This window comes from Ornithodoros turicata, chromosome 9, assembly GCF_037126465.1.
Source record: "Ornithodoros turicata isolate Travis chromosome 9, ASM3712646v1, whole genome shotgun sequence".
Lineage (NCBI taxonomy): Eukaryota > Metazoa > Arthropoda > Arachnida > Ixodida > Argasidae > Ornithodoros > Ornithodoros turicata.
In genome coordinates this window covers 33,059,943-33,087,765 of record NC_088209.1, presented here as the reverse complement: position 1 = coordinate 33,087,765, position 27,823 = coordinate 33,059,943, and the positions used below count along the sequence as shown (strand labels likewise).

General features: G+C 47.3%; 1 protein-coding gene across 1 annotated transcript; it reads left to right on the top strand.

The window, feature by feature from the left end:
- The first annotated feature begins 383 nt into the window (after positions 1–383).
- LOC135368684 (serine-rich adhesin for platelets-like) lies at positions 384–27,785 on the top strand. The gene is made up of 29 exons (XM_064602128.1): positions 384–498; positions 564–679; positions 4,986–5,128; positions 5,827–6,313; positions 6,521–6,688; positions 6,774–6,893; positions 6,973–6,999; positions 9,538–9,618; positions 9,730–9,828; positions 13,699–14,924; positions 14,984–15,068; positions 16,535–16,702; positions 16,776–16,838; positions 18,062–18,252; positions 18,327–18,494; positions 18,840–18,923; positions 19,092–19,198; positions 19,289–19,517; positions 22,201–22,299; positions 22,957–23,034; positions 23,091–23,203; positions 24,521–24,579; positions 24,641–24,692; positions 24,777–24,841; positions 25,587–25,684; positions 25,754–25,813; positions 26,096–26,203; positions 26,607–26,662; positions 27,633–27,785. The coding sequence occupies exons 1-29, from the start codon at positions 458–460 to the stop codon at positions 27,733–27,735; spliced, it is 4,494 nt and encodes a 1,497-aa protein (XP_064458198.1). The 5' UTR covers positions 384–457; the 3' UTR covers positions 27,736–27,785.
- The last annotated feature ends 38 nt before the right edge of the window (positions 27,786–27,823 follow it).

The following is a 27,823-nucleotide window of genomic DNA, read 5'->3' as shown; positions in this document are numbered from 1 at the left end:
TCACCCCTGCATCATCATCCATTGAGTACTATCGAGCGTACATATACACCCCCATATACACCTCCATCACCTAAACCATCACACTCTCCGTCCAGATTGTGATGTCCATATTGTGAGAGCTTTATTGGGTAGGTCAGATCGCCAGGGACGCTGACCAGCAAAAGCGATCGAATCTCGCGCCGCGGGCTACAGGCCACCACTCAACGATAGCGATGCGTCTGCATCTCATTCAGTCTCACAATATCATAGTCAGGTCATAGACATAGTCTAGTTAGTTAATTCCAGAGCCCTGGCCAACCTCCCTTGATGCTAGTGGCTATTCTCCATGGAAAGAAGAAGAAGAATGTACATCCCGAACGTACATCCTGAAGAAGAAGAAGAGCGTTTTCTTCGTGCATTCAACTGCGGTCTGTTCACGCCCGTGTGTCATAGCTCGTTAGCAACAATTTGACTGGCGATGGGCAAGTCTCACGTGGCAACCGACGCTCTGTTAGGCAGGTAGGTCATCTCTTCCTATTTCATCTAGAATAAGTCCCGAAAAAGAAAACTCCGTAACATTTCAGGAAAGTACCGGGCGGACGGCGTTCTCGTACCCTGCGATGCGTATTTGTATTCGGACTGGTTATGATTTCACTCGCACTGGGGGTCACGCTGATAGTGCAGAAAGTTTCATGGACAGGTATGTGGAAACGTCACATCTGCTGGTTTTCTCTTTTGTGAACTCTCATTACCTGCATCAGAGCGAAGAGAGCACCCTCGCTTCGTCCCGTCCTAACGATCAACTAACTGCTCCCAGGGATGGGAGTATTTAAATACATTGTAATTAAACTGGCATTTAAAATATAAATACACGTATTTTTATTTTGTATAATAATACAGACTCGAAATTAAAACTCTTAAATACAGACTCGAAAAATCCGTTTATAATGATATTTAAATAACCAATTCCTCGGTATTTATCTTGGTAAGTACTTTATAGATACTCTTAAATAGCTAATATACTGATTCATATCTTACCAGCGCTCCGACCTTTCGGTACGAAGGGCAAAGCAGAGTTTGGACCGCCGCGCAGTTATACCCTTTCGCAAGCACACACATGCGACAAATCAGTTTAGATGACCAGGTTTCCACTGTCGCGGACGGCGGTCGGGACTACCTTGTTGTACGAAGCATCTTCATCAATTAATTCAAGCCTTGCTTCATCGGCACCTGTGGAAATGTGTTCTCCTTTGCGAATCTGATTCTACGGCCGAACAGAATTAAGATACCTAGAAGATGCAGTCTTCGAGAAGCTTCTAATATTAATCATCATAATTATATAATAGCAAATAAGTGCTATTGCTCGTTGCTGATTTGTTGTTATGATCATTATTATTTCGGTTATTCCAAATGATACAGCATCTCTTCTCCACAGCATTTACGTAGTAGTTGTGGTATTTAAATACTGTATTTACGAGGGGCGTTCAAGTCAAACCGGGACTTTCACTCTCCTGAGTGTACAAATGGCACCCGCTACTTCTTTTTCATCATTTTCACACGCGACAGGCCTCCGCGTTCACCATGTAGTGGTCCAAAGTTTGTGCAAAACAGAAGACACGTGCTAGACAAGATGGCTGACAACGAGGTGAGCGCGCACATCGAACAGCGAATTGTCATGAAGTTTCTCGTGAATGAAGGCGTAGAGTCATCTGAAATTCACAGAAGACTTCAGGCTCAGTATGGCCACGATACACTTAGCCTCAGCAAAGCGTTTGAGTGGTGCAAACGGTTCCGAGACGGCCGTACATCAGTGCAGGACGATCCCGGCCAGGGCGGCTCGGAGCCCAGTGTTAGAGTTCCTGAGAACATGAGAACTTGTGAAGCGCCTGATCCTCAAGGACCGATGGATAAGATGTCTCGAACTGGCTCGAAAGACGGACCTTTCTGTAGGAACGTTGAACACTATCATTCATGAACACCTCCAGTTTCGGAAAGCCGGGACTCATCACCAAAGGAGTCCTCCTCCTACAGGACAATGCACGCCCGCATACCGCACATCTCACGACACGCACCTTACAAAAACATGGCTGGGAGTTGCTGCCACATCCCCCTTACAGTCCAGACCTCGCCCCCAGCGATTTCCATCTCTTCGGGCCACTGAAGGCGTTCCTTGGGGGCCGCAACTTCAGCTGCGACGACGAGGTCAAGAATGCGGTCCGATCGTGGCTGCTACGCGTCGGTAAGGATTTCTACGCTGCTGGCATCCAAGCCCTCGTGAAACGCTGAGACAAGTGCATTAGTGCCAGCTGGAGATTGCGTTAAAAAACTAATTTCTCGCCTGTAAGTTCATTTTACTTTTGCGAAAAATGAAAAGTCCCGGTTTGACTTGAACGCCCCTCGTATATTTTTAGTTAAATACTATTTAAATACCTCTTTCAACAAAGTATTTCGTAATTATATTTAAATACTCAAAAATGTATTTATGCCCATCCCTGACCTCATCCTCACCTATGACCTCACATATGACTTCGCCTATACCCTTAGGGCATATTTACACACACGTTTGAGAAACTTAAAACATATTCTATGTAACCACCTTTTCCCGAAGAGTGATTATCTGATGTGACTTGCAGTCAGGGGCGGCGCAACGTCCTGAATTAAGGGGGAGCGAGATCCCATGCGGCGCTCCTTTCCACACCTCACCGCCACCACTAATTGATACCCGGGTCCCAAAAAGGCAAATGAAATGGGTTTACAGCATTTTATTCGCATGCGGCACCTGAGATAACGCTTTGGCGCCTCACATCTATGGGAATTTTAGCGCCCCCTTCACAAATTCAGGGAGTCTACAGTAACCCCTGTAACCCACTCCTCCGCTGCCTCTGCTTGCAATGATGTGAAGGTAGATCAATATGTAGATCAATGGATGAAAGCCAGCGTTCCGCGATCGCCATTAAAGGTTTGATTCGTGCGCGGCACTCGAACTAGCATTGTTAACGGGCAGCCTTGAAAATGTTAAAACCAGGAACTTATATGCAGCTTGCATCACACGGTAATCCATGAATATCACTTTTACATAGCAAGTGACAGTCAAAATCGTTTACCGTATGCACAAACTGACTATCTAAAGACGACTGCAATAGACTTCTCACTGTTTGTAAACAAATGGCGTCATAGTGTTTGACAGCGCCACCAATTTGGTACACCTGAACTACGCTCGAGTCTAGTGGCGAACAAGGTCGCGCCCGAAAGCCACGATCTTGAGGGGGTTACGATGGTCCCTGAAAGGGGCGCGGCCTTCGGTCCAACTTTTATTTCAGTAGGAGGCAGCGAACAAGTGCCCATTCGTGGAACCCAGCCATCCCCTACCGATTTGTTTCGGTTTCAATCTATCTACCAACGTCATGATGACGTTTCTCGGGTAGAGGTCTATTATTGGAAGTAAAGTCAGTCATTACTGTCGCGAAAATCTTAACAGCATCTGTCCCTCCAAAGGTCATATGGAGCTTGGAATCCCGCTTTTCTTTATTTTCCACAACATGTCTCACGATGCCAGAATCGAAGCTGTATTTTATATACCGGGTGTCCACGCTAAGTGTGAACAGATTTTTTAAAAATATATCAATCACTTTTTCCGAGATGAAATCAATTGCAATATAGCATATGCTGAAGGGCGCTCCCTAGAGGGGCATTAACAGACTCCTAAGGCAATGTCTTAATTAACTTTCAATAATTAACTTTTTAATTATAAAAACTACGAAGTTGCTCCAATGAGAACATCTGATCTCTTCGGTCACCAGATACCAAAACCGTTTTCAGAACAAAAATCCGTTCGGTAGATCGTCCGCAAAAAATTCGTGAAGGAACGCCATTTTTTTCTTTCTTTGGTTTATTGCGCATCTTCAAAGAAGCGGCTTTCCTTTACCCCCAGTGTGAGACAGTGAAAGAGCACAGTGCCGCCTCATGCGTCGAAGATTAGCTTTAACTTGCAGAAACAAAACAAAAACACAAATCTATCGGGTGACTCTACACTCTTAGAAATGAACTTCCCCGCATAGCACGCTCCTAGCCAACCATCATCTCGAATGATATCATTATCTGTCCTGATTTGCTGAAAACGGGAGGTGTACGCCATTTTTGTGACAATTATGAACCGCATAAGTGTCACAAAAAAGGCGTACGCCTACCGTTTTGAACAAATCAGGGCACATAGCGATATCATTCGAGTTGATTGTTGGCTAGGAGCGTGCTATGCGGTGAAGTTCATTTTTAAGAGTGTATCGCGACTGCCCTTATCTTGGGCTGCATTTTCTGTTTTCTTTTAATCTTTTTCCAGCACGCAAGAGGCGATAGTGTGCTCTTTCATCCTCTCGTATTGGGGGCGAAGGAAAGACGCGTCTCTAGAGATGCGCAATGAATAAAATAAAGAAAAAAATGGCGTTCCTTCACGAATTTTTCGCGGACGATCTATCTAACGGATTTTTGTTCTGAAAACGGCTTTGGTATCTGGTGACCGAAGAGATCAGATGTTCTCATTGGAGCAACTTCGTAGCTTTTATAATTAAAAAGTTAATTATTGAAAGTTAATTAAGACATTGCCTTAGGTGTCTGTTAATGCCCCCCTAGGGAGTGCCCTTCAGCATATGCTATATTGCAATTGATTTCATCTCGAAAAAAGTGATTGATATATTTTTTAAAAATCTGTTCACACTTAGCGTGGACACCCTGTATATACAGTACCCAAGGAGGGCCCATCCCATTTCTTCTGCAGAAAGTGTGGCATGTAGAGAAATCTATGAACAAAAAGCGAAATGAATCGTGTCTTTTAATTAGCTGGACTCTCGCCCCCTCTCCCTCTATCAAAATTTTGCTTGGTCTATGGCCAAAACCAGCTGCGTGGCTGTAACTCTAACAGAAAGTTAGAGTTGAAAGAAGGGACGATTTCCCACTGTTGGGGCATTGGCGAATAAAGCCTATCATATCCAACCTTGTTTCGCAAATGACAGGTACGAAAGCGTCGGGGAACCACTCATCGCACATCAGACCAGTGACGGAGGCGATCGGCGCCGTGGAACAGCAGCGTCGTGTTGCCACAGATGTGAGCGAGCAGAAACTGGACGTTCAGGACCTCCCTTCACTTCAAAGCGTTGTAAGTTTTTCAAGAAGTTATGTGCACGTGCGCTTTTGTGCCGGTCTCGTACTCTTCCCACTCGACTGCTTCGAGAACTGAACAGCAAAAGAGTAGGATTTCAGTATTCGGCTTCGATTTCGGTTCTGTAGTCATGAGGTGATCAGGCGAACAGTGTATTTCAACAGTGGGCTGTATAGCTTGTAATACATCTCGAGAAAAGCGACGAATATTAGAAATAATTTGCTACTGCTACGTTACTAAAGCGATAGCTTTATACGGTCAAACACATTGCAGACCGTGGCTTTATATGACCACGTGACAGTGCCACCACCACAGTATAACAATGAAAACAAATTAAGCGATTTCAATTTCACAAAATGTTGCAGGCCAGGCTTTCACTAAACATTTAACAGCATTTCAAAGCGGTTTTCGTCAAAAAGATTCCGCCATTCCGCCAACGATGTATAGTATCGTACCACATAACATAAACCTACAGCATTTAAAAGCGCACGATGACCAAAAATGCAGCCGACGTTTCGTTACTGATCTCGATGTTTATAATCATACACGATTTCTTTTTTAAAAAAAAAGGTCACCTTTGATACATTTCTTGAAAAAAGTGTAGGCATGTTGTTGAATAGTGGTCTTGACATGTGATCCTCAGTCAGAGCTGCTTGAGTTGTATCTACATTTTGCCCTTTTGACGCAATCTACAGCCACTCGCACGTGCACAGAACAGAATCGCAGAACCAGAAGCGGAGGCTCAACAGATGGTTCAAAGCAGCTCATCGACACTTGCACAGTCTTCGAGCATGTCGAGTTCAACGATGCACACGGCGACAAGTTCCACAGGACACGCTATGAGCAGTTCATCGACACTTGCGCAGTCTTCGAGCACGGCGAGTTCAACGATGAGCCCGGCGACAAGTTCCACAGGACACGCTATGAGTAGTTCATCGACACTTGCACAGTCTTCGAGCATGGCGAGTTCAACGACGCACACGGCGACAAGTTCCACAGGACACGCTATGAGCAGTTCATCGACACTTGCACAGTCTTCGAGCATAACGAGTTCAACGATGAGCCCGGCGACAAGTTCCACAGGACACGCTATGAGCAGTTCATCGACACTTGCACAGTCTTCGAGCATGGCGAGTTCAACGATGAGCCCGGCGACAAGTTCCACAGGACAAGCTAAGAGCAGTACGGAATTTCGGTACATCCTAATTTATTACTCCTCACACTCCTTGAGGCATATAACCTAGTGAATGCCTCCAGCGAAACTCGTCTATCCACGTGAAGCACGTGGACAGGCGTGGCGGGAGTGTTTGTTACAGCTGTATTTTATAGTGGCAGACTGTCCTGGTAACGCGCACACTAGTGACCGACTACTATGCACACATGTATCAGGCACGAGTTCTGGTTCAACAAGTCAACCAATGTCTTCAAGTTCTGGTTCGACTTCCGTCGAAGCTGAAACGGACACTTCAGGCACGAGCAGCATCGGTACTACTAGCTCCGGATCTACAGGCCGTACTACAGGCAGTGCTAGCCACGGTTCGAGTACTTCAAGTGGTGGTAAGGCAGCACGGACCTTGCAGTATAATCGCATGCAACAAATAGCAACTTTAGGAAGATATACTTCATTTCATTTCATCAACAGTTACTATGTCTACTTCGATGTCCGACGCCTACGAAACAGAGACGAGCACGATGTCAATGAGCAGCACGACCGCTGGTTCACAAATGTCTAGCAGTGCTAGCCACAGTGCCTCACAGGCTGGTAAGGCTATCACAAACTTTTTTTTTTCATCGCGCTTGCAACGCGCGAACTGACTATATCATCTCCATTTCATCAACAGGCACTACTTTCATGTCGACTAAAACAGGTGAGACAGAGAGTATAAGCGCAACGACTTCTGGATCCCGTACAACGGACGGGAAACTAAGCAGTACTAACCAGTATGCTAGTACATAGAAGGCTGGTAACGTTAGAATGCTTTACAAGGGCCGTTCAACGTTGACCGAGAATCTTGCTCGAGAAAAGTCAGTGTAATTGAAATTGAATGTGAGTAAAATTCTGCTCAGGAGTGCGGCACATGCAGCACGCGCAACAGTACGCGTGCAGCAGCGGCAGCTATCTTGGCGACGGGCAGTGTCTGTAGCTGTGGAACAGCAATGCATAATCAAGATCTTTGTGAAGGAGAACGTCAAACCAGCTATGATTTTGCAAATATTACAGGCACAGCATTAGGAACAAACTATGTCACGGAGGAGAGTACCAATGGTGAAGCACGTGATATGATGATGAATGAACCACGTGGACACGGTTCGTCCGACTCAAGTCACGCCAGTGAACATCGCACACGTTGAGTAAGCCACCCTCCAGAACCGGCGAGTTCGAGACATTGCAGTCCAGCGTAATAATAGTATCGGCAGTGCGGAGACATCATTCAAAAGCACTTGCTGTTCCGCAAAGTCTGCGCGAGGTTGGCCACCCGGCACCCCACTTGTGATCAGAAGGGGAGCGCGCATGGCAGTCCTTGAGCAGCTCCTGAGCAAGTCTCAGTTCGAGGGGGACGAGTTTTGCTTTGTCATGAAACCTGGATGTGACAATTCACCCCAGAGACAAGAAGCAGCAGCAGCATGAAATGACAACATAAGGCTTCCTTGCCGCCAAAGAAAAGCGAAATTTATCAGTCTGCTGGGAGGTCCATGGGAAACGCTTTTTAGGACATGCGGGATGTCATCCATGTGGACTTCTTGGAGCAAGGGGTCGCGATTAATGCCCCGTCCTACTCGGCGTTGATAAAGGCAGCCGTATACGAAATGCAATTCCCAAGAAAAGTTCTGGGATATTGTGTGGAAGGGTCATTCTTCGCCATGACAACGCCAGCCCTCGCACGGCAAATTTGGTGGTAGCAACCCCGGTCGGAAGGTTTTGCTCAATGACTCTTTTAGCATTTTTTTTGTCTGGGGGGCCCCTTGAAGAGACCATTGGAGGAAAGACGTTCCACACAGATGAAGCACCCGAGAACGATGTCCTGCAGTAGCTACGACAGCAGCCCACTTCCCTCTATACGCCAAAGGCATCAAAGAGTTGCCATAGCGATGGTGCCGGTGTCTATATGCGCACGGTGAATAGTTTGAAAAACTGACGTAGCCTGGTGCTTCCCGAATTTTTCATTGCATACAAAATAAGTATCGGTCAACCTTGAACAACCCTTGTACAACAATGTGGTTCCGACACACGAGCGATCTGCCGAGTGTCTCAGTTAAATCCCCGGGCTGAATAATTCGCGAACGGGTACATCAATGGAAGAACTTTCTTTTTTACAAGTATCTGTCCGATACCACCTACAACCCACGCACCGTGCGAATGAGTGCGAGGGGCTCATTATTTAAATAAAAATCCAAATGAGTTTCGTGAAAAACATGACTTCTAAAGCAGGGCGCCGTCGGCATTAAAAAGGGTACTACCCCTTTTGGGACCTTCGGTGGGCACACTTGAAAGAAAAATCTGCCACCGAAGCGGGTCATTTGTTCCAGTAACTAATTGGTTGCGTTTTCAAATTTTTGTAGCGGCTGGTCGTAGTGAAGCGCAAAAGGACGCTCTTCCACTTCTTGAGCTTACTTAGCAATTAGAAGTGCTGAAGAAAAAATGGAAAGCATGTGATATCAAGGTACTATGTGATTAACTGTGTTTCGTACGTGCGATCATAACAGAGAAAGCGCGCATATCCGTCAGATAAGCGGGGTGAGGACTGGCGTAGCTTGTATGACGCTGTTACTTTTTCTTCGGCACTCTCCGTTGCGAAGTAAGCTCAAGAATACGTAATTTATTGGTGGATAAGGGAATGGAAGAGCGTCCTTTTGCGCTTCACCGCTACCAGCCGTGACAAAAATATGTAAACCGAAACCAATAAATTACTGCAACAAATGACCCTCTTTGGGGCAGATTTTTCTCTAAAAGGTGTCCACTGAAGGTCCCAAAAGGGGTAGTATCCATTTTTATGCCGATGGCGCCCTGCTTTAGAAGTCATGTTTTTCACGAAACTCATTTGAATGTTTATTTAAATAATGAGTCCCTCGCACTCATTCACACGGCGCGCGGCTTGTAGGTGGTATCGGACAGATACTTGTAAAAAAGAAAGTTCTTCGATTGTTGCACCCATTCGCGAATTATTTAGCCACGAATTTGTAGCTGAGACACCCTGTATATGAATTCCATTTATGCAGCTCCTGGTTTGGGGATAAAAGCATATAGAAGCAGTACATGTCAGTATGCCAACACATCAATGCGGGATATCACGACAACACAAAATCTAGTGCTCAGGAGTAGAACTGAATTACGTAAACTATTTAACTTTCATTTCATTTTCAATTCTTGCTTTCTATTTGACCCCCGACGACTGCGGCTACGACAGGTGCGACAGACATGAGTTCTACGACTGATACTTCTGAAACTGAGAACGAAAGTGAAACCACAAGCAGTTCTTCACAGACTCGTAAGAAAATTCCTATGCAACAGATAGAGTAACAGAGTTGCATCGCGTGCACTGACTGTGCAACTTTCATTTCATGAACTTCTCTTTCGATTTCTGGCGACAACGAGACAGGTGCTTCAGGCACGGGCCACATGAGTTCAACTGGTTCAATGTCAGTGACACAGCACAGTGAAAGTACAAGCAGCCATGGTGCCAAAACTTCATCGTACGGTAAGACAATCCAAGCTTTATGTACAGCGAATCGCCGTATTGCACGTCCGTGTACTTCTAGAAGACCTGTCACTTCTAACCAGGCGCGGATTCAGGGTTTTTCTGAGAGGGGGGGGGGGGTCCAGCCTTGGCCAGCATGGTAGATACAGGATCTAGTTCAATTAAACACTGTGTGAAGATGGAAATTGAAGAGGGGTTCAGAACATCCTGACCCCCCCCCCCCCTCTAGGTCCGCCCCTGCTTCTGACTCGATGTCAGATTACGGAGACGGAACTTGGAGTACTACTTCAGGAAGGCGTAAGACTGCTATGAATTCTGGCCGAAGAAAGCTTTAGCATTACCCAATGGGGTAAAAGTACTCCAAATGTCTCAAAGCGCTCAGCTCTTGATCAGGAAACGCAACCAGACAATTAGACTGTACATGATGGAAAGTAATTGCTCTGAGGCTGGAACATACAAAGGGACAAACACAACATAAGCCTCAAGTTGCTTGGGAACATGAACAGTTGAAATATGGCGTTCCAAAAAAAGCCAGGCAGCGGCGTGATTTGATTTGGACCTCTCGACACAAGTGAAGTCACTGGATTGGGGAAAGGAACGCTATCCTTTCCCTTTCTCGTCTCAACCTTGGAGCAATAATGGCGGCCGCTGCATGTGTTGGTAGGTATGCTGCGGCTGCAATTGTTGGTCAAAGGTAGCGGCGGCCCAATCGAGTGACCTTAGACACAAGCAGAGCCGTTTACAGAGAGTTCGGCCATTCTCCGACTATCCTTGCGTTTGCTGATTTGTTAGCTTCGCGCGCCATGGCAGAAGCTTCGCTCTGGGAAAGAAACGGGCCTAGACGGGAAAGAAACTGGCCCAGCGGAGAGACCACTCTAGTGCACCTCTCACCTACAGTGTGCTTCCGTCCCATCAGTATCGGTCATCCTGCCTCTACATCACTTTGAAGTCCTCAACTCTCCTCTCCCACTTTCTTTTTTTTTTGTTGGCTATAGTCGTGACGATGCCCACTTGAGTGCGGCCAACAACGGCAAGCTACCTCGACACCCCCCCCCCCCCTCGCGGCAGGGGCGAAATAACGGTAGCTACACTCCTGTCTAAGCCTCGTTCAGCAGTTGGTTAGATGGGTGCGCTATGGCAGAAGTCTTCCGGCAGACGAAATAACGGTAGCTACACTCCTGTCTAAGCCCCGTTCAGCAGTTGTTTAGAATGGTGCGCTATGGCAGAAACCTTGCGGCAGGCGAAATAACGATAGCTACACTCCTGTCTAAGCCTCGTTCAGCAGTTGGTTAGATTGGTGCGCCATGGCTCAAGCCTTGCGGCAGGCGAAATAACGGTAGCTACACTCCTGTCTATGCCTCGTTCAGTAGTTGGTTAGATTGGTGCGCCATGGCAGAAGCCTCGCGGCAGGCGAAATAACGGTAGCTACACTCCTGTCTAAGCCTCGTTCAGCAGTTGGTTAGATTGGTGCGCCATGGCTGAAGCCTTGCGGCAGGCGAAATAACGGTAGCTACACTCCTGTCTAAGCCTCGTTCTGCAGTTGGTTAGATTTGTGCGTCATGGCTGAAGCCTCGCGGCAGGCGAAATAACGGTAGCTACACTCCTGTCTAAGCCTCGTTCAGCACTTGGTTAGATGGGTGCGCCATGGCTGAAGCCTTGCGGCAGGCGAAATAACGGTAGCTACACTCCTGTCTAAGCCTCGTTCAGCAGTTGGTTAGATTGGTGCGCCATGGCAGAAGCCTTGCGGCAGGGGGAATAAAGGTAGCTTCACTCCTGTCTAAGCCTCGTACAGCAGTTGATTAGATTGGTGTGCCATGGCACGTTCGTGATTGGCTACGGCCGTTGAAAACACGATCCTGATTGGCTGACTCTTAATTGTTACGTCACGTCGACGAGCACGCGGGCTTTCTTTATCTAGGTGGTGTTGGCCCGACGAGGGAAGTCGTTGAGACGTGACCTCACATGACGCGCTTCATGACGTGCATTATTTGAGCTGTTCGTAATTAGAGTGTATTCATGGTGACATCTTCAACCGGACAAGGTTTTAGGGGTATAGGATCAAGCAGGCGTAATAGTGCCACAACGAAATCATAGAGTTTGTGACTGTCCCATCTCTACGCGTGTCTCGCTATTCTCGCCCATTATTATACAGTTCTGACTCGTTAATATGGACCCCGTTGATATGGACAACTCGAATTATGGACGATTTTTGTGAGGACCAAACGTTTTCTATGCATTTTCGTCTCGTATGGCAACTCGCTTCTCGGACCATGGACGGTCCAGCAAGGTACAAACCATATGGAATCCATGTATTTTCGTTTCGTTATTACGTACGGTATCGGTATGGAGGGCAAGCCTGTCCACGCATTGTACAGGATAATTTTTGAAAGTCGGACGTTCCGTTGTACAAAGGGAGTTATGCCCAATCCTTCATCCCTTAAAAAAAAAAAAAACTATAAAAGGAAAGGGGGTTGTTTGTAGTCCTGAAAGGCCTGGAAAATCCTGTATGGCGTCATCACTGTTCCATGTACGTCCATGGGCGATTGATCCTGGTGAAAGAAGTTGTGCCCTTAGTTCAACATCGTGCAGTCGCTCGACATCTTACAAGAACAGATGCGGTACAGTTGTCAAGACAAGTTCTCAAGTTCTGGGATCGACGACTTCAGCAACGCCAATCCGACTGTCACATCTGCTATGGCTCAAGCGGGACTACAAACGGCTCTTCAATAAACCTCTATCCGAGAAACGTCGGTGACGTTGGTAGATCGACTGAAACCGAAACAAATCAGAAGGGGGGGGGGTTGCATGAATGGGCACTTGTTCGCTGCCTGCTAGGGCTGGAGGCCGCGTCCCTTTCTAGGGCAATCGTAATCCCGTCGAGACCGTGGCTATCGGGCGCGACCTTGTTCGCGCCTAGTTCTGAGCATAGTTCAACTCTACCAAACTGGTGGCGCTATCGAACAATGTGACATCATTCGTTTACAAGCAGGGAGAGGTCTATTCTTTTGAGGACAACGGTGATGAGCAGCAGGCTCTACGTGTTGCCGACGCTTTGCTACACTTGTGCAAACAAGGATACCTGCAAGCAGGCACTAATTTGGGAGTTTTATCAATAAACCCTCGTAACGTTTTTGTTGTTTCCTTGGTATTCGATAATATCGACGATTCGCTTTATGGACGATTTTTGGTCAGGGACGAAACTGTCCATATTAACGAGGGACGACTGTAATGTTAGTTTCTAGCTTGAAGAAGCATGACGTCGTGAGGCACTCAATCTACCGATGCGTCTGGCAGCAACGCGTGTCTATTGTGCGCGCTGTTGCCAGGAGACAGAGGCTAGGGCTCGCGCTGACGTCATCTAACCTAGTCTAATCCGAAACTATGTCGCATCCCGTGTTCTTCCGAAATTTCCTGGAAGCCTATAACGTCTACTGACGACGGCAGTTTTATTTGGCAGACCTACAGCGAGGTTGATTTAAAATGCGAAGTAAGATGTATTTTTTAGTCCGTAGTTGAACGTAAGCACTTTCAAATTTGACAGAACAAAATGTGGTCATAGCGGAGCGGCACTGGATTGCACGGTGCAATGAGCAGAGGTGGGCTACGCAGCATAGGTTGCGCGACCTTCTTCCGTCACGTTGTAGTGGCTCGAACCAGCATTTAATGCGCGGCATGTAGCATTCCTATACTGCGAAATGGCAGAATGTTGGCACCCTCTGGCTCAGCTTATACATGTAAAACTACTCCATACTCTCATATTTAGTGTCAAGTAGCATGAGTTCCATTCTTCGAACAGCTACATAATTAATAATTGGGTGTTTACGTCGTGAGACAACTCAGAAACAGCTACATCCATTTTGCTGTTTACAGCCTCGGGAATATCGACCACTGGTAAAGGTTCCATGACTCCGAGCATGACTTCAATGACTCCAAGCATGATGACGATGTCTCCGAGCATGATGTCGATGTCTCCGAGCATGATGACGATGTCCCCAAGCACGATGTCGATGTCTCCGAGCATGATGTCGATGTCTCCGAGCATGATGTCGATGTCCCCGAGCATGATGTCGATGTCCCCAAGCACGATGTCGATGTCTCCGAAAATGATGACGATGTCTCCGAGCATGATGTCCATGTCTCCGAGCATGACTACGATGCCTCCGAGCATGATGACGATGTCTACGGGCATGATGACGATGTCTCCGAGGATGATGACGATGTCCCCAAGCACGATGTCGATGTCTCCGAAAATGATGACGATGTCTCCGAGCATGATGTCCATGTCTCCGAGCATGACTACGATGCCTCCGAGCATGATGACGATGTCTACGAGCATGATGACGATGTCTCCGAGGATGATGACGATGTCTCCGAGCATGATGTCGATGTCTCCGAGCATGATGACGATGTCTCCGAGGATGATGACGATGTCTCCGAGGATGATGTCGATGTCACCGAGCATGATGTCGATGTCCCCGAGCATGATGTCGATGTCCCCGAGCATGAGATCGATGTCTCCGAGCATGATGTCGATGTCCCCGAGCATGAGATCGATGTCCCCGAGCATGATGTCGATGTCCCCGAGCATGAGATCGATGTCCCCGAGCATGATGTCGATGTCCCCGAGCATGATGTCGATGTCACCGAGCATGATGTCGATGTCACCGAGCATGATGTCGATGTCACCGAGCATGATGTCGATGTCCCCGAGCACAATGTCGATGTCCCCGAGCATGATGTCGATGTCCCCGAGCATGAGATCGATGTCTCCGAGCATGATGTCGATGTCCCCGAGCATGAGATCGATGTCCACGAGCATGATGTCGATGTCCCCGAGCATGATGTCGATGTCCCCGAGCATGATGTCGATGTCCCCGAGCATGATGTCGATGTCCCCGAGCATGATGTCGATGTCCCCGAGCATGATGTCGATGTCCCCGAGCATGAGATCGATGTCCACGAGCATGAGATCGATGTCCCCGAGCATGTCATCGATGACTCCGGGCATGACATCGATGACTCCGGGCATGACATCGATGTCTCCGAGCATGGCATCTATGTCTCCGGGCAGTACTCCGTCGTCTTCCGGACTAACGGTGAGTATATCGAACCGTAATTGAAGCACGGTTACAGTCCTGTTTTTTACATGTTTTAGACAGCTTCTCCCGGCTCAACCGCGACTATCCTCCCCCTGTCAGCTGATTACGAACTGTGCAACACGCCATTTTGTGTTGTTCAAGGTAAGTCTCACAAGCTTAGCCTATAGAGCCTATAGCTGGTCTATTTTGATCCCATAATGATGGATAAAAATACCGTTCGGTTATGTTTGGTAGTAAACAACAACGACGATGATTGGCTTATTCAGCTAATTGTTTATTTATTTATTTATCACCAGTGGCGATATTAGTACTATTCCCCGTTGCTTGGAAGTAAAGTCCAAGGTACTCTGAATTGTTAAAAAGATGCACGGTTTTAATGGTGAAGAAAAGTATGGCATTGAGTTCCGCAGCTGTGGATGAGGTTTGGTGCGACAGGCGACGTCCTTCCACTACGCCTTCGGACGGGATGACGAATGCTGAGGCGAACTTGCCATTGCGGGATGCGACATCGCTGTATGCTGCGGCAAAGGCAGAAAACTTCGCGTCTACCATAGCATAAAAATGGTCTCGAAGGACTTGAGGGGGAACCTGATCTCTTCGTTCCTGGAGGTCCGGAAGACGTACGAGGGTGGGTGGCACAGGCAGAGACCACGGGGCGTCTGGCGGTGTGGCGTCCTTAGCTGTGAAGCCAGTGAGAGCCTGTCGCGTCCACTGTGCTACACGATCGAAAGCACTTTCAGGACGGTATCGAATTTTCCTGATTCGTGGGTCTCGGGGAATGTGCGCACGCAAACTTAGGAAGTGGCGAGCCGTTTCACGCTCACGGAGAACCTCCACCCGGAGTTCACCAACTTTAGCCAGGACTTGCAGTGTTTCAGCCATTCTTGGAACGCCAAGGCAGCGACGAAGGCTTCGGGCAAACAGTGACCGAAGGGTATTTAATGACGTTGTGAAAATCCTGTCCAAGATTGGAAGGGTGTAAAGCACAGTCGCCCTCACCAAAGCATGCCTCTACCTCGGTCCGAGTAGAGGCATGCTTTAATGTAGCGTTATCGCTGCATTTTGGTCTCAAGGTGCCTAATGTGGCGACCCCAGCGCAGGTCCGAGTCCAGGACCACACCAAGGAAGCGATGGGAACGTACAGGATCGAGCTTTTTTGCACCAACCCAAAGACGGAAATTTCCCATAGTCTTACAAGTGAATGGGAGCTGGACGCTGGACGGGCGAAAGGTCCATCCCAAGTCGCGTGAGCTGCAGGTGGACGTTATTACAGGTGGAGGTGGCAAGCAGAGCCTCTCTAAATGAGCAATCTAAATGAGCAATGCTAAGATAAGCGTAAGATAATCAAAGATAAGCATAGAAGGCGTTGGTGGCCAAGGTGGTTGAGAGAAACCGCCTTGCGGGCTTTCCTTGGCTGTACCAGGCACAATCCCTAACTGCTGGCTGTAGACAATGCGTGAACTTTCAACCGAGTAATGAGCAATGACATTATGCATTACATGGCCAAAATATAACTGCATTACATTACTCATTAGGCATCTGCAAAATGCAACGCATTACACCCCATATCTCTGTTTGCATCCTTTTTATATATGCGAATATTGCAGGCGCCATGCTCGCCAAATCCTTCAGTTCGTGCTGCGATCCTTGCGAGAACTTCTACGGTTACGTGTGCAATAGCATGTGGCCACAGGCTACTAGCACCATGAGTTACACGGATTCCGACAGCAAGCTATCGATGGAAATTGAGAATAAACTAAAGCAAACGTTGGACGGTAAGTTACCGGCTTGTTTCCCGGCTTCCCCATTGCTGCCCCCAGCTTCGATTCCGTTCTCTCTCTTCATCAGGGCCCCTCACTGGTCCTGCATCACCTCTCGACAACTTCTGGACTTCCTGCAAGGCCACCCCGCGTAAGGCCGCCGCTCTATAGTCTTCATGTTCACTGCTTTTGGTGTCGTGCTTGTAAATGTGGCAACATATAGACAGAAAGACACACGGCCTGCTTGTACGCACAGATTCAGCATACTCCATTTACTCTTTCGGTTGCCTCTATAGTCTTTATCATCGACACTAACCTACGGTCACTTTCGCCTCCTCAGTGTAATCGACGGAGACGACGGAGAATACACCATATTTTATGTTCGAAAAAGAAAAAAAAAAGACATCTCTAGCCTCTGAACCGTTTAAACAGTTATAGTTTAATTTTTTCGCATCTTTTTCGTGGTGCCATTTTTTGTACGCGGAGGCAGAGGCAAATTTATAGCATCTGCATCGTGCGCATTTGGAGATAGGGGAAGTTTAATTAGTCCTATCTTCCGAAAGCAAACGTACCTTTTGTTAAATATTGGCTGCACGTAGAGTGATGAAATTCGACACACGTTATGCTAGTGTCATTATGAAAAAGCAGCAGAGCAAGGGGATTTGCAATGTGTGCTGCAGATTGCGCGTAGCAGCACCATATCCGAAACACTGCATAAAATTGAACCAATTCCAATTACCCATCTAATGATAACTCGTGAAAAAATTATTTTTCACCAAATTCGCTCTGTTGTTATTTTTGCGCATAAAGGTGGAAAAGAGCAAACACTGGAGAACAGCGCTTTTGTGACCAAACTAGCATGCATTGCTGCAACGATATGTCAGTAAACTGAATGAGAAATGTAATATGTTAAAGTTTGAGCCCAACAACAACAAAAAGAGCCCTAAAAATTTTTTTTCTAAGGAAGTTTCGGAATAGTGGCGCCATTTTTAAATGCGGGATCATTTGCTGCCGAGGCAGAACCCGCTATAAAACGAAAACGAAACGTCGCACGAAAACGAAACTTCGCGTAGTGACAGGGCATGATCAATGGAACAGCCAGCGTGCAAAATATAAAATAATCGATTTTTTTTAGCTCGCCTACAATGTGTTCTCCTGTGTCTATAATGTCTACAATCGTCTACAATGTCTACAATAGGTCTACGTGTCTACAATGTGTTAACATGGCTCATAGTCCCCCTTCTTCGTCTTGTTTTGGTTTTGCTTTGTGGTCAACACTCAAGAGTGTAGTGTAGCGTGTCAACAACAATAACTTTATTTTGGCGACCACCTTACCACTATGTACATTGAAAAGCTTCCGTTCTCGTGTTGCAGGCGTTCTTCAACGTTTAGACATGCAGTCCGTATTCTTGTCCCTGGGTTTTTCTTGCTGTTTGAAAAAAAGCTTAACAGCCGACATCATCCTCAGCACAGTCGGCACAGTCATGCACAATCTGCCGATTTCACCGTTGGTGACCTTGGAGATGTATCGCGACCCTTCTGGATCAAAACAGGACATGCTATCCGTAAATACATTCGCATCGCCATAGGTGAAGTGCGCGCACAATGTACAGCTACATCTATTTCGTCGCATGTGTAGCTGGATGATCCTGACCCATTAGTAAGTCGGAAGATGGTAGAGAAGGACAAAGCCGGCGTACAAGCGGAGCTCGCAAAAAAGGCCTGCGAGTACCTGAACGGCTTGGTTGGAAAAAAAGACCAGACCCTGTGCAGCAGCATCGCTAAAGTCGGCATTATGATTGCGGAGGTAAGCAATCCCTTAGATACAGGCCAGTTCCTTCAAGCTTCCTGACACAATGTTGTTGCTAAGCGTATACTGTGCCGATAGTACCCGGACAGTGGCTATGTGTCACGATGACTTCTGTTCACCCTTGAAGCGCCGGGCCGCGCTATGGACTGTGTCGGAGGTCTTCTGTCGGTTAGGTTTTGACAAACACGTAACAACCTCGCAAGCATAAACTTCGAAACCCGAAGTTCCTCCGCACTGTTGGAAATTAACTTAGCCGTCACTGACATTAATACCATGTTACGCCGTTAATTAATGTTAACGCTCTTAATTGCCTTATCAGAATATATTAAAACTATGTTTCAGGCAAGTACACTGAACAATCACCCAGTCCAAAGGGCGGAGAAGTACGAAGAGGTGCTGTACTCCCAACTGGCCTTTCTTGCCCCCGTAAGACGTCACGTATTAACCAGCCGTCTCTCTATACAGACCGTGTCTTAACGTTGTTAGATGGACTTGCGGAGGTGGTGTTGTGGTCCTCGGTTGTTGAAAGCAGTTGGCTCATGATCTCCAGCCTGCGTGATGTATTCACACAATTCCTTCTGCTTTTCTTTACAGCTTTTAAACAAAACTTCGAATTCTACTCTGCTAGGCAACACTAAAATTTTACTCAAGTCTCCCTCCTACATCAAAGACGTGATACCTGACTTGCTGAAAACTAATCCGTGAGAATGCTTTTTGTTCTTCCGTGCTAGTCAACGAAAACGATTTCATTCAAACGAAGACTGAATCTCGGGTTATAACCCCGTTTGCAGAGATGGCGTGTATCACTACGTTGGTTTTCACATGATGGTGTTCATGGCACCCTTCCTCGGTCTGGACACTCTCCTGGACCGGACGCTGTTCGCGCTGACAGGAAGACCGTGGGGAGCTCCTCCCAAATGGAGGGTCTGTCTCCATCTGGCCAACAAACTACTGCCCAGTTTGTTGATGACGTCTTATCAGAAGCACCTGGAAAATGCCACGCATTTCAAGGAGATCTGGGTAAGTCCGGGACTACATGATAGCCCCATAGGGTTTGATTTCAACAGAATCTGAACGGAACATTTCCATAATTTCGTTTCGTTTCATTTTATTGACTTGTCAATAGACGGCCTAAGAGCTTAAATGCATCGCCGCTATAGTTGTGAAGTGCTAAACGCCGTGTTCCCTACACCCACCCCCGAGTAATTGAACCCCTGTATGCAATAAGGGGACAAGTCGAAACATCCCAAAAGGAGAAACGGGGCCTGATCTGATTGCCCGTCCCATGTTGACACGCATGCATTTCCCATCCTGTAGCGGGCCAATAAATTGCAATACGGTCCTAAATTTACTTTGGCAGGTACATACTGGTATGTAGATGTCATTGCAGCAAAAATAGTAAAAAGAGGATAAGTCGACTTTTGTCCCCTTATTGCATACAGAGGTTCAGTTATAGCAACGCTTATACCGACTGGCACGTCGTGCGGCACGGTAGCAAGAGAGGAGATGCAGGAAGAGTGAAGGCGCATCTCTCATGCATTACGAGTACAAAGCGTTGTCAAGTCTGAGCCCACTTAACCATGAAGGCCAAGGAAAGGCATTTTCCTGGCCATTCATAGATGGCGGCCGCCAGCAGATGGCTGCGCATGCGCGTACGCGTTCTCGGATACGGTCCACGGTCCAGTTATGATAGGATCAGTTTCCTGAGTGGTGCTGTCGCTATTGCTACGCTCTGCCGATAACTCTACAGACTGTACAAGCTGTTAGTTCCGGAGCCTGTGTGACATTTTCTCCCGCTTGCTCAGGGGGTTCTGGCTCCTCGAACGTCTGAATTTTAAACATCTGTGGACCGTTAACTGTGTGATCAGCAGGGGCGGATCCAGGGAAGATCCTCGGGGGGGGGGGGCACTAAAAAAAAGAGAGAAAGCGGGGGGGGGGTCGCCATGTAGCAGGAAAATTCGCCGTGCGGCAGGAAAATCTGCCGGAATGGGGGGTAGTGGTATGTCTCGGGGTGGGGGGCCCGGGCCCCCAGGGCCCCCCCCCTGGATCCGCCCCTGGTGATCAGTCTCCGCATACGGCTGTGTCGCAGATCTAGTCGTTGTCACTGGGATTGGCCTACAGATCGCCGGCCCAAGATGATGCTGCAGACGCTCTCAGAGCAAGCGCGGGTATATATCCTCAACATTGGCTGACAGCCGACAATCCAACAACACCACATGGGGCTCTTGTTCGTTTTCCCTGGTGTTCCGAAGGCATGGCACGCACCCGGAATATCGGAGCTAGTTTAAGCTTTGGAGTTACACTTCGGCTTTACAAGAATGAGTTGTAATCCAAAATGCGTTATTGACGTAGAAGCAGGGGAGAACGGGGACAGTAGTCACAGTTTTTACTTCTGACTTTGCTGTGACGAAACTACGTTCGTTAGGCTGATGAAACCAACGCTGGATTTTAGTGCGATCTTTTGGCTACACAACGCACTTATTAAACTAAAGCTGGCTTCCAAAATAATTTATAAAAGAGATATGCGCGGAAGTCGTCAAGTGTGACAATACGCCCCAGTAGCTGGGCAGGTCGTCACAGGGGCTGGTGCAGGGTTTCTCAGCTACATTTTCTCCTAATCTTTATTGTAGAGTTGTATACCGAATGAAATACCATAGGAAGTACACGTGGAAAACGAACAAACAGAGCAGAGAAGAACTCCACGTCTGTCCTGGCTGTAAAGGATTCATGCACGGTAGCCATTACTGGCTGGTAGACCTGCATTGTAAATCTAAAAAGCGGCACTAAGTTATTACACTATCTCTAAGATGTACCAAAAAAGTTGCTGAAGCACTTTTGAGCGGATATAGTTGACTACCACCAGCAATGACTTTGCCTCAGCGGCTGACTTAACTGGACTTAACTGTGAGGCGTATTCCGCTGAAAATTCGTGTAAATATTTCCGAAAGATGAATAGACATTATGAACTCGTGCATTGTTTAGAGTTTTAGTGTGTGTCGTGCAAAATTTGAAAATAGCAAAAACAAAAAATTTTGCTTACTCGTGACAGAAACAAGCCTTGTGCTGTGGGCACCTTGTCATACTTTCTATGACAACGAAAGTTTCTTCAGTTAGTGTTTGCTCGTGCCTCTAACAAACAGCGTGAAAATGGCTCAGCTGACAACTGACCCGTGTGACAACTCTCCCCTACTGTCAAATGGTGCAATTAGTCCGGCATAGCTCAGGCCGGTATCTTGCGACGAAACAGTAAATACTTATTTAGATTATAATTTAAAAAATCTAGTTCGCCTGCCCCCCTTCTAGAAAGCAGGAAGAAATGAGAAGTGTGCAAGCGAGCTGGTGGGTAAAATACAGACAACGAACACTATACAAACGAGACTCGTTTGTGTAGTGTCCGTGTCTGTTCTGCGTGTCCGTATCCGTGTCCGTGTCTCTCTAGTGTCCGTTTTTTCTGTATTTTTCTTCGTTCCTTAAACTCGAGGAAATGGTGCTTCATAGAAAGCAGCTTCTACGGGTACGTTCCTCGAGGTCGTGCTGGCGCGGTCACGGGTTTCCTCCTCTCCCCTAACATAAGTTGAGAACCCCTGGGCTAGAGTATCACTCCTGGCGATAAAACGGCCCAATAATCATAGGTTTGTTGTTGTTGTTGTTGTTTTTAGTATTAACATCAATGATTCTGACGATAACTATTCGTTGTATTTAGGTGGATGTGATGGCGGAACAGGTGCGCTCTGCTTTCCTTGACCAGGTTCCGAAAGCTGGATTTTTGGATGAGTGGACCAAAAATATCGTGGCATTTAAGGTACTACTTGACAGTTAATAGCGTGCGTCATTACAAGAAATTGCAGAAACATGGAAAGGGAGCAGTTTGTTCCTATCGACGAATCCAGAAGAGCATGAGAGAAAATATTTTTGGTGTGCCTACTTCTAATGGACCTCTTTCACACCTTTTCGACCTTTTTGGACCATTTCGTATCCTAGCGGCTGTCCAGAGAAACACGATCGGCGCGCGCCTAGCACAGCCGGCGCCATATTGGCGCCATCTATTGAACACGTAGGGAACCCTCTTCCATTCACGTATCTAAATACTTTTTGTAGTAGCTAGTACTCTACTCAAATACTTCTGGCAGCTCAGTATTTAGTACTCTACTCAATTACTTTTTCGGGGAGTATTTAGTAACGTCTTTCGTACATCGATGGTCTGGACATAGTCAAACCTCGATATAACGAAACGCTATACAACGAAATTCGCGGTACAGCGAAATAACCGGCATTCCCTGCAACAAATGGCTGCCATATTTCATCCGGCTCGACACAACTAAATATTCGGTACAAGGAAAGTAATTATGTTTCCTGCGAGTTTCGTTATATCGAGGTTCAACTGGGTTTTACCTAGAAGCATTTTCTATCAAGTATTGTTTATAATATTTATTTCACAAACATTTTTGCGTCTTTCCAGCTGAAGAATGCTCACTTGTATTCTTTCGTGCCTCTGCGCCTGTCAACTACTGACGAGGCCACCAGCTATTCTGCCGCGGTACTATTTGCTATATCGGGAACGCACGCGTTCTACAGGCACACATTCTCTTGCAGCTGAACACTGCAGTGCCCTTTAAGAATGCTCCTCTGGAGTATTTCAAGGGGATCAGCAAATACGTTGCGATGGACTGGTCAAGGAGCGACCGTCGACGCTTTTATCACCAAAGGTAGTATGTGCTGCCAGTAGTGGTACATGTAGATTCTGGGATGTACACATACCAGTAAATATTCTCAGCACTAAACCTATCACCTGCGCTTGAAAACAGATAAATAGTACATTGGGGGAGCAATTGCACCTTCTGGTCCCACGTAGCCATTGCAGTCAGATGAAGAAAAGAAATAAGAGTTGCAACGAAGAAAAAACGTCAGTGGCGATTTAGTGGTAAATGCGAGAGAAATGCGTTAGCATTAAGCGCCTTTTCCGGTTCATACTTGGCTTCCGGGTATCCACTTCCGGTTTAAACCCAACTTCCGGTTGTCCACTTCCCGCGTATACATGACTTCCGGTATCTACCTCCGGTCTGTACTTGACTTCTCGTTCGACACTTCAAACTACAGTATGAAAGTCAATTTAATTAACTTTTAGTTAGCCTCAATTACTTTCTATTACCCTGTAGTTACCCTTTAATTAGCGAAGTTAACCGCAGGTTACCTGAGGTAATCTTGAATTTCAATTAATTCCCCTTAATTACGCTTACTTGCTTTAATTACTCTCAATTCCCTTTAACAGCCGTTATTCACATTTATTTACATTTAATTACCTCTAATTACCTTTAATTACGCTTACCTCTTACTCTTCGACTACTTCAATTTCAAATCGCTTACCTCCATTTACATTTACCTTCCATATCCCCTTTGCATGTTCACTTATACCTGTGCCTCGGTGAGGCTTCAACATCTCATGCACGGAGACACACACACACATACAGCTTTTTTCTATTTTGACACTCCTAATGCTAACGCATTCAAATGCAATGAAGCGGTATTAAAGGTCAACGCGATCTTCTTGCAGTCACTGGAAGCCGAAGGACAATAACAATGTTTTTGGTGCTCTTTCTATCAAAGGAACTGCATCATAACATAGTGGTTAGGATGACCGCTTTCCACGAGACGGGGGAGGTGACACGGCTTCGTATCCTGTCGTCGGCTAGTCGAGCACGCTATGCGGTGAAGTTCATTTTTAAGAGTGTCGGTTTTCCGAAGACTTTCAGACGAATGTCGGCACAGTTCTTCCTGAAGTCGGCCCAGGACGCATACTACCCCCCCCCTTGTCCCCCATTCCTTCCTGCCGTTCCTCGTTCAATCTGTCCACGCCTGTACTCCGCTCATAGCCACAGTTGCTTCGCGACGCTAACACGAAATAAATAAAAAAAGATACGCATGTGGCTATTAGTTTGTATGTCGAAAGTTCTATTCCTCGTTTCTCGAACTGCGGCACCTTGACGTGAGCGACGGATAATTCAATTGTGTTCCTAATGTTGCAGATGGAGGGGATCAATATTTGATACGAACTGCGAATACATCGTGTCTGAGAAGGCCGTATGTAAGTTATCGTCACACAGGATCCCCACAACTCGTGCGGACTGGGTCTTTTATTATTACAGATATACCGCTGGGACTCTTTGACATTTCTATACCCACGACCGCCAAAGAAAAGTAATTCAACTGTCGCTTACTGAAGCTTCGTAACCATTGCTTGTAACATTTTTCTTCTTCTTCTTCTTTCTCGCTCTCTTATAGCATATTCCACATTCCGAGAGTAGCACCGAGAATATCTGAGTGCATGTTCAAGGCAGCTTTCGATGGTGGGTGCATTTCATTGTATTCTTTCGTTCTGACATGGTGTATAACCATGCTCAGCCTAAGAACGGCGCCCTTAAGCCCTGCCCTCAGCTTGTTGCTATTGGCTGCAATAGCTAGCCGCGCCACAAGTATCCGGCGGAATAATCCTGTTGGGGTTCAAGGTCTACATTTCGTGCCGTTCTTAGGTCGAACACGAGTACTCGCCGCTCCAACTGGCTGTTCATCATCTAGCGTACCCACTAGAAGCACTCGATGAATGACAACAGCCGGCCGATATGTTTCGCGGTGACCCTAACCGATGCCGAAACTTCCCCTCGTATGCGGCGGAGTTTCCCGGTTTACAGGACTTTGACGTCAACGAGAGCTGCCCAGTTCCGCAGGGCTAAAATACTGCGAAGAACATTCAATGCGGAGAAGGCAGACACAAAAAGGATACTGTCCCGCAGGAGCTGCGTAAACGAGAACAACGACGAAGGCGGGAAACGACACGCGACTTATGTTGTTTGTACAATTCTTGAAGCGTGCCTCGTGGAAGAAGGCATGAAGAAGCACGTTGATTCATAGGCAAGTCCTTCTTTTCTCCTCCATCTTGAGGACGACGAGAGCGCTTCTACGGGTAGTTGGAGAGGCGAATACTATAACTGGGGCCGGGCTCTTCACTTGTCCTCTTGTTCCATGTGCACGTCCATAACTTAACGGAAAATTGTAACATTCGGGCACAGCTTTCATATCCCGTTACATCCGCAGATGACTTTTATTATACCAACGCGTACACGTGGACGAAGCTTTCCCAGGACGAATACCAACAGAAGGTCAACTGCTTCGGTCAACAAATGGGTTTAAATGTAAGGACGACGATATCCGCTCCCTCAGTATAGACACTGACCTTCATCTGCGCCTCTGTACTCGAACAGGACACGTGGAAAATTGCAGCAAGGATTGGAGAGAACGCTGCCGTTGCGGTTTCCTATCAGGTAAGTGAGGTAGCCGCGTCTTCAACCGAGGAAATAGCTTGTGTGCACTGTTCAGCAGAGAGTTCACCGCTGTCAGAAACAGTCTGCACAATGGTAAAGCTCAATCGGCTTAGCCAGAAAAATAGTTCGGGAGGGGTTCTATGGGGACTTTACGTGAGAGAAGAGGATTTCCCCTCGTTTCCCTTTCCCAAATGCACTACCAAGGCACGATTTCGGGAGGGCTTCGAAGCCCCTGAGCCCTCCTCTGGCTACGCCAATAGTAAAGGTCCTCGTGCATTGCAGGTTTATGCGGACCAGTTGTTTACGCTCCGGTACTTCAACAGAGATTACCGGTTGCCTGGGCTCGAAAATGTCACTGCGAGCCAGCTTTTCTTCATCAACTACGCCAGGGTAATGTTTGCTCAGATCAATCACGTACAAGAGCGCCTTTCAAAGTTTAACCTTATGGCTAACCTTCCATTTCTTAGTCCCTCGAAGGGACTAACAAGTGGAAGGTTAGCTATAGGCCACCAGATTCACATTCACAAGATTCACATGATGGTTCACGCGATTCGGTTACAGGCGAGAAAGGTGTGTGCCCCGCGGGTTTACCGTTCAGTTTTCAAATTTGCTGGATTGTTTTTCAAACTGAATTGTTCTTTTCAATACTACAGGATGTAGCTCATACTTGTGTTGTTTAGTTCTCACGTGATTTCTCTTTAGTGCAAGGGGGCACTGTTTTGACTGCAGCTTCATGGACGTTTGCGTAATTGCCCTTGCGACGTAAAGCCACAAATAATCTTACCGTTTGCAGGGATACTGCCGGAACACTCCTGCCGATCGGGTTGAAGCGGACATGCTCATGAAAAGGTGCGCCTTTGACGTATAATATCAAAAACGACATGACAGACCGATAGTGCGCATGTGGACGTTGCGTAGCGCCCCGATACGTTGTGATATTAATGGAGCAGTGAGGTAACTCCTATATTTATTTATTTATTTTTTGAGGGGGGAGGGGCTGCGACGTGTTCCGCGACATATGAACTACAAGGCAAGTGACTTGCAGCGCGCGCGCAAGGGCACATCGTAACGTCAGCAGAGTCCCTGGAAGGGTGATCGTGACAACGTACGCCGGCGCACATCTAGCGGTTTCTGCCAGCACCTCCTAGGTAACAGAAGGCCTGCACCCTACGCAGTGGTTTATCCCGATTCCCAAAGCACGGAGGGAGGGGGGGCCTAATTTTCAGGCCCGTGCCTGGCCCAGGCCCGGCTGCTACGGCCCGCACCCGGCCCGGGCCCGACGTCTTCTGTAGATTTCCAGCCCGCGCCCGGCCCAGGCTCGACTCCGCCGGCCCGGGCCCAGCCCGTACCCGACTGTTTCCATGCTCAGGCCCGGTCCCAGCCCGCCTCTGCTCTATGTGCTCTCGAGGCCCGGAGGCGTATTTAGATTTACTAGCAGCGAGGAAAAGGACGCAGCTAATGGTAGAGAGTGAGGAGGTGCCCGGGCCCGTGCAGTGCTCTAGACTGTGACGACGTACACCGGCGCACCTCTAGCGGTTATAAGAAAGAAAAAGGCACGGGTATAGGGAGGAAGCTGCCGACATCACGACTTTGCTTCCTCCGTGTGCTTTTGTAAATTTGAGTGCGCACTGACAATATACCGCACAGCGAAAATATTTCGCATGGTGGCTTGACAGCATGACGAATGACACGTCCAGCTCCTTTAAAAGTTCACTGGGGGCACATGGACACATTTGTTGATACCTTCTGTCCAGGCCGGGTTCCAATCCGTATATTTTACCAGCATTCTGTTAAAATGAATGCTTTGTGTCTCTTGCAGCGTGAATGTCCCTCTGATGAACAGCGATGAATTCCACGCAGCCTTCAACTGCACTCAGAAGTCTGGAATGCGTCCCGCAGTCATGTGCCGCGTCTGGGGCTGATCTTCGTTTTTTAAGCGCTCATCGTGTACAAGAAAGCTTAGGGTCCCGTGGGTTTTTGCAAAGAGTAATTGCTTCCGTCATGAATATA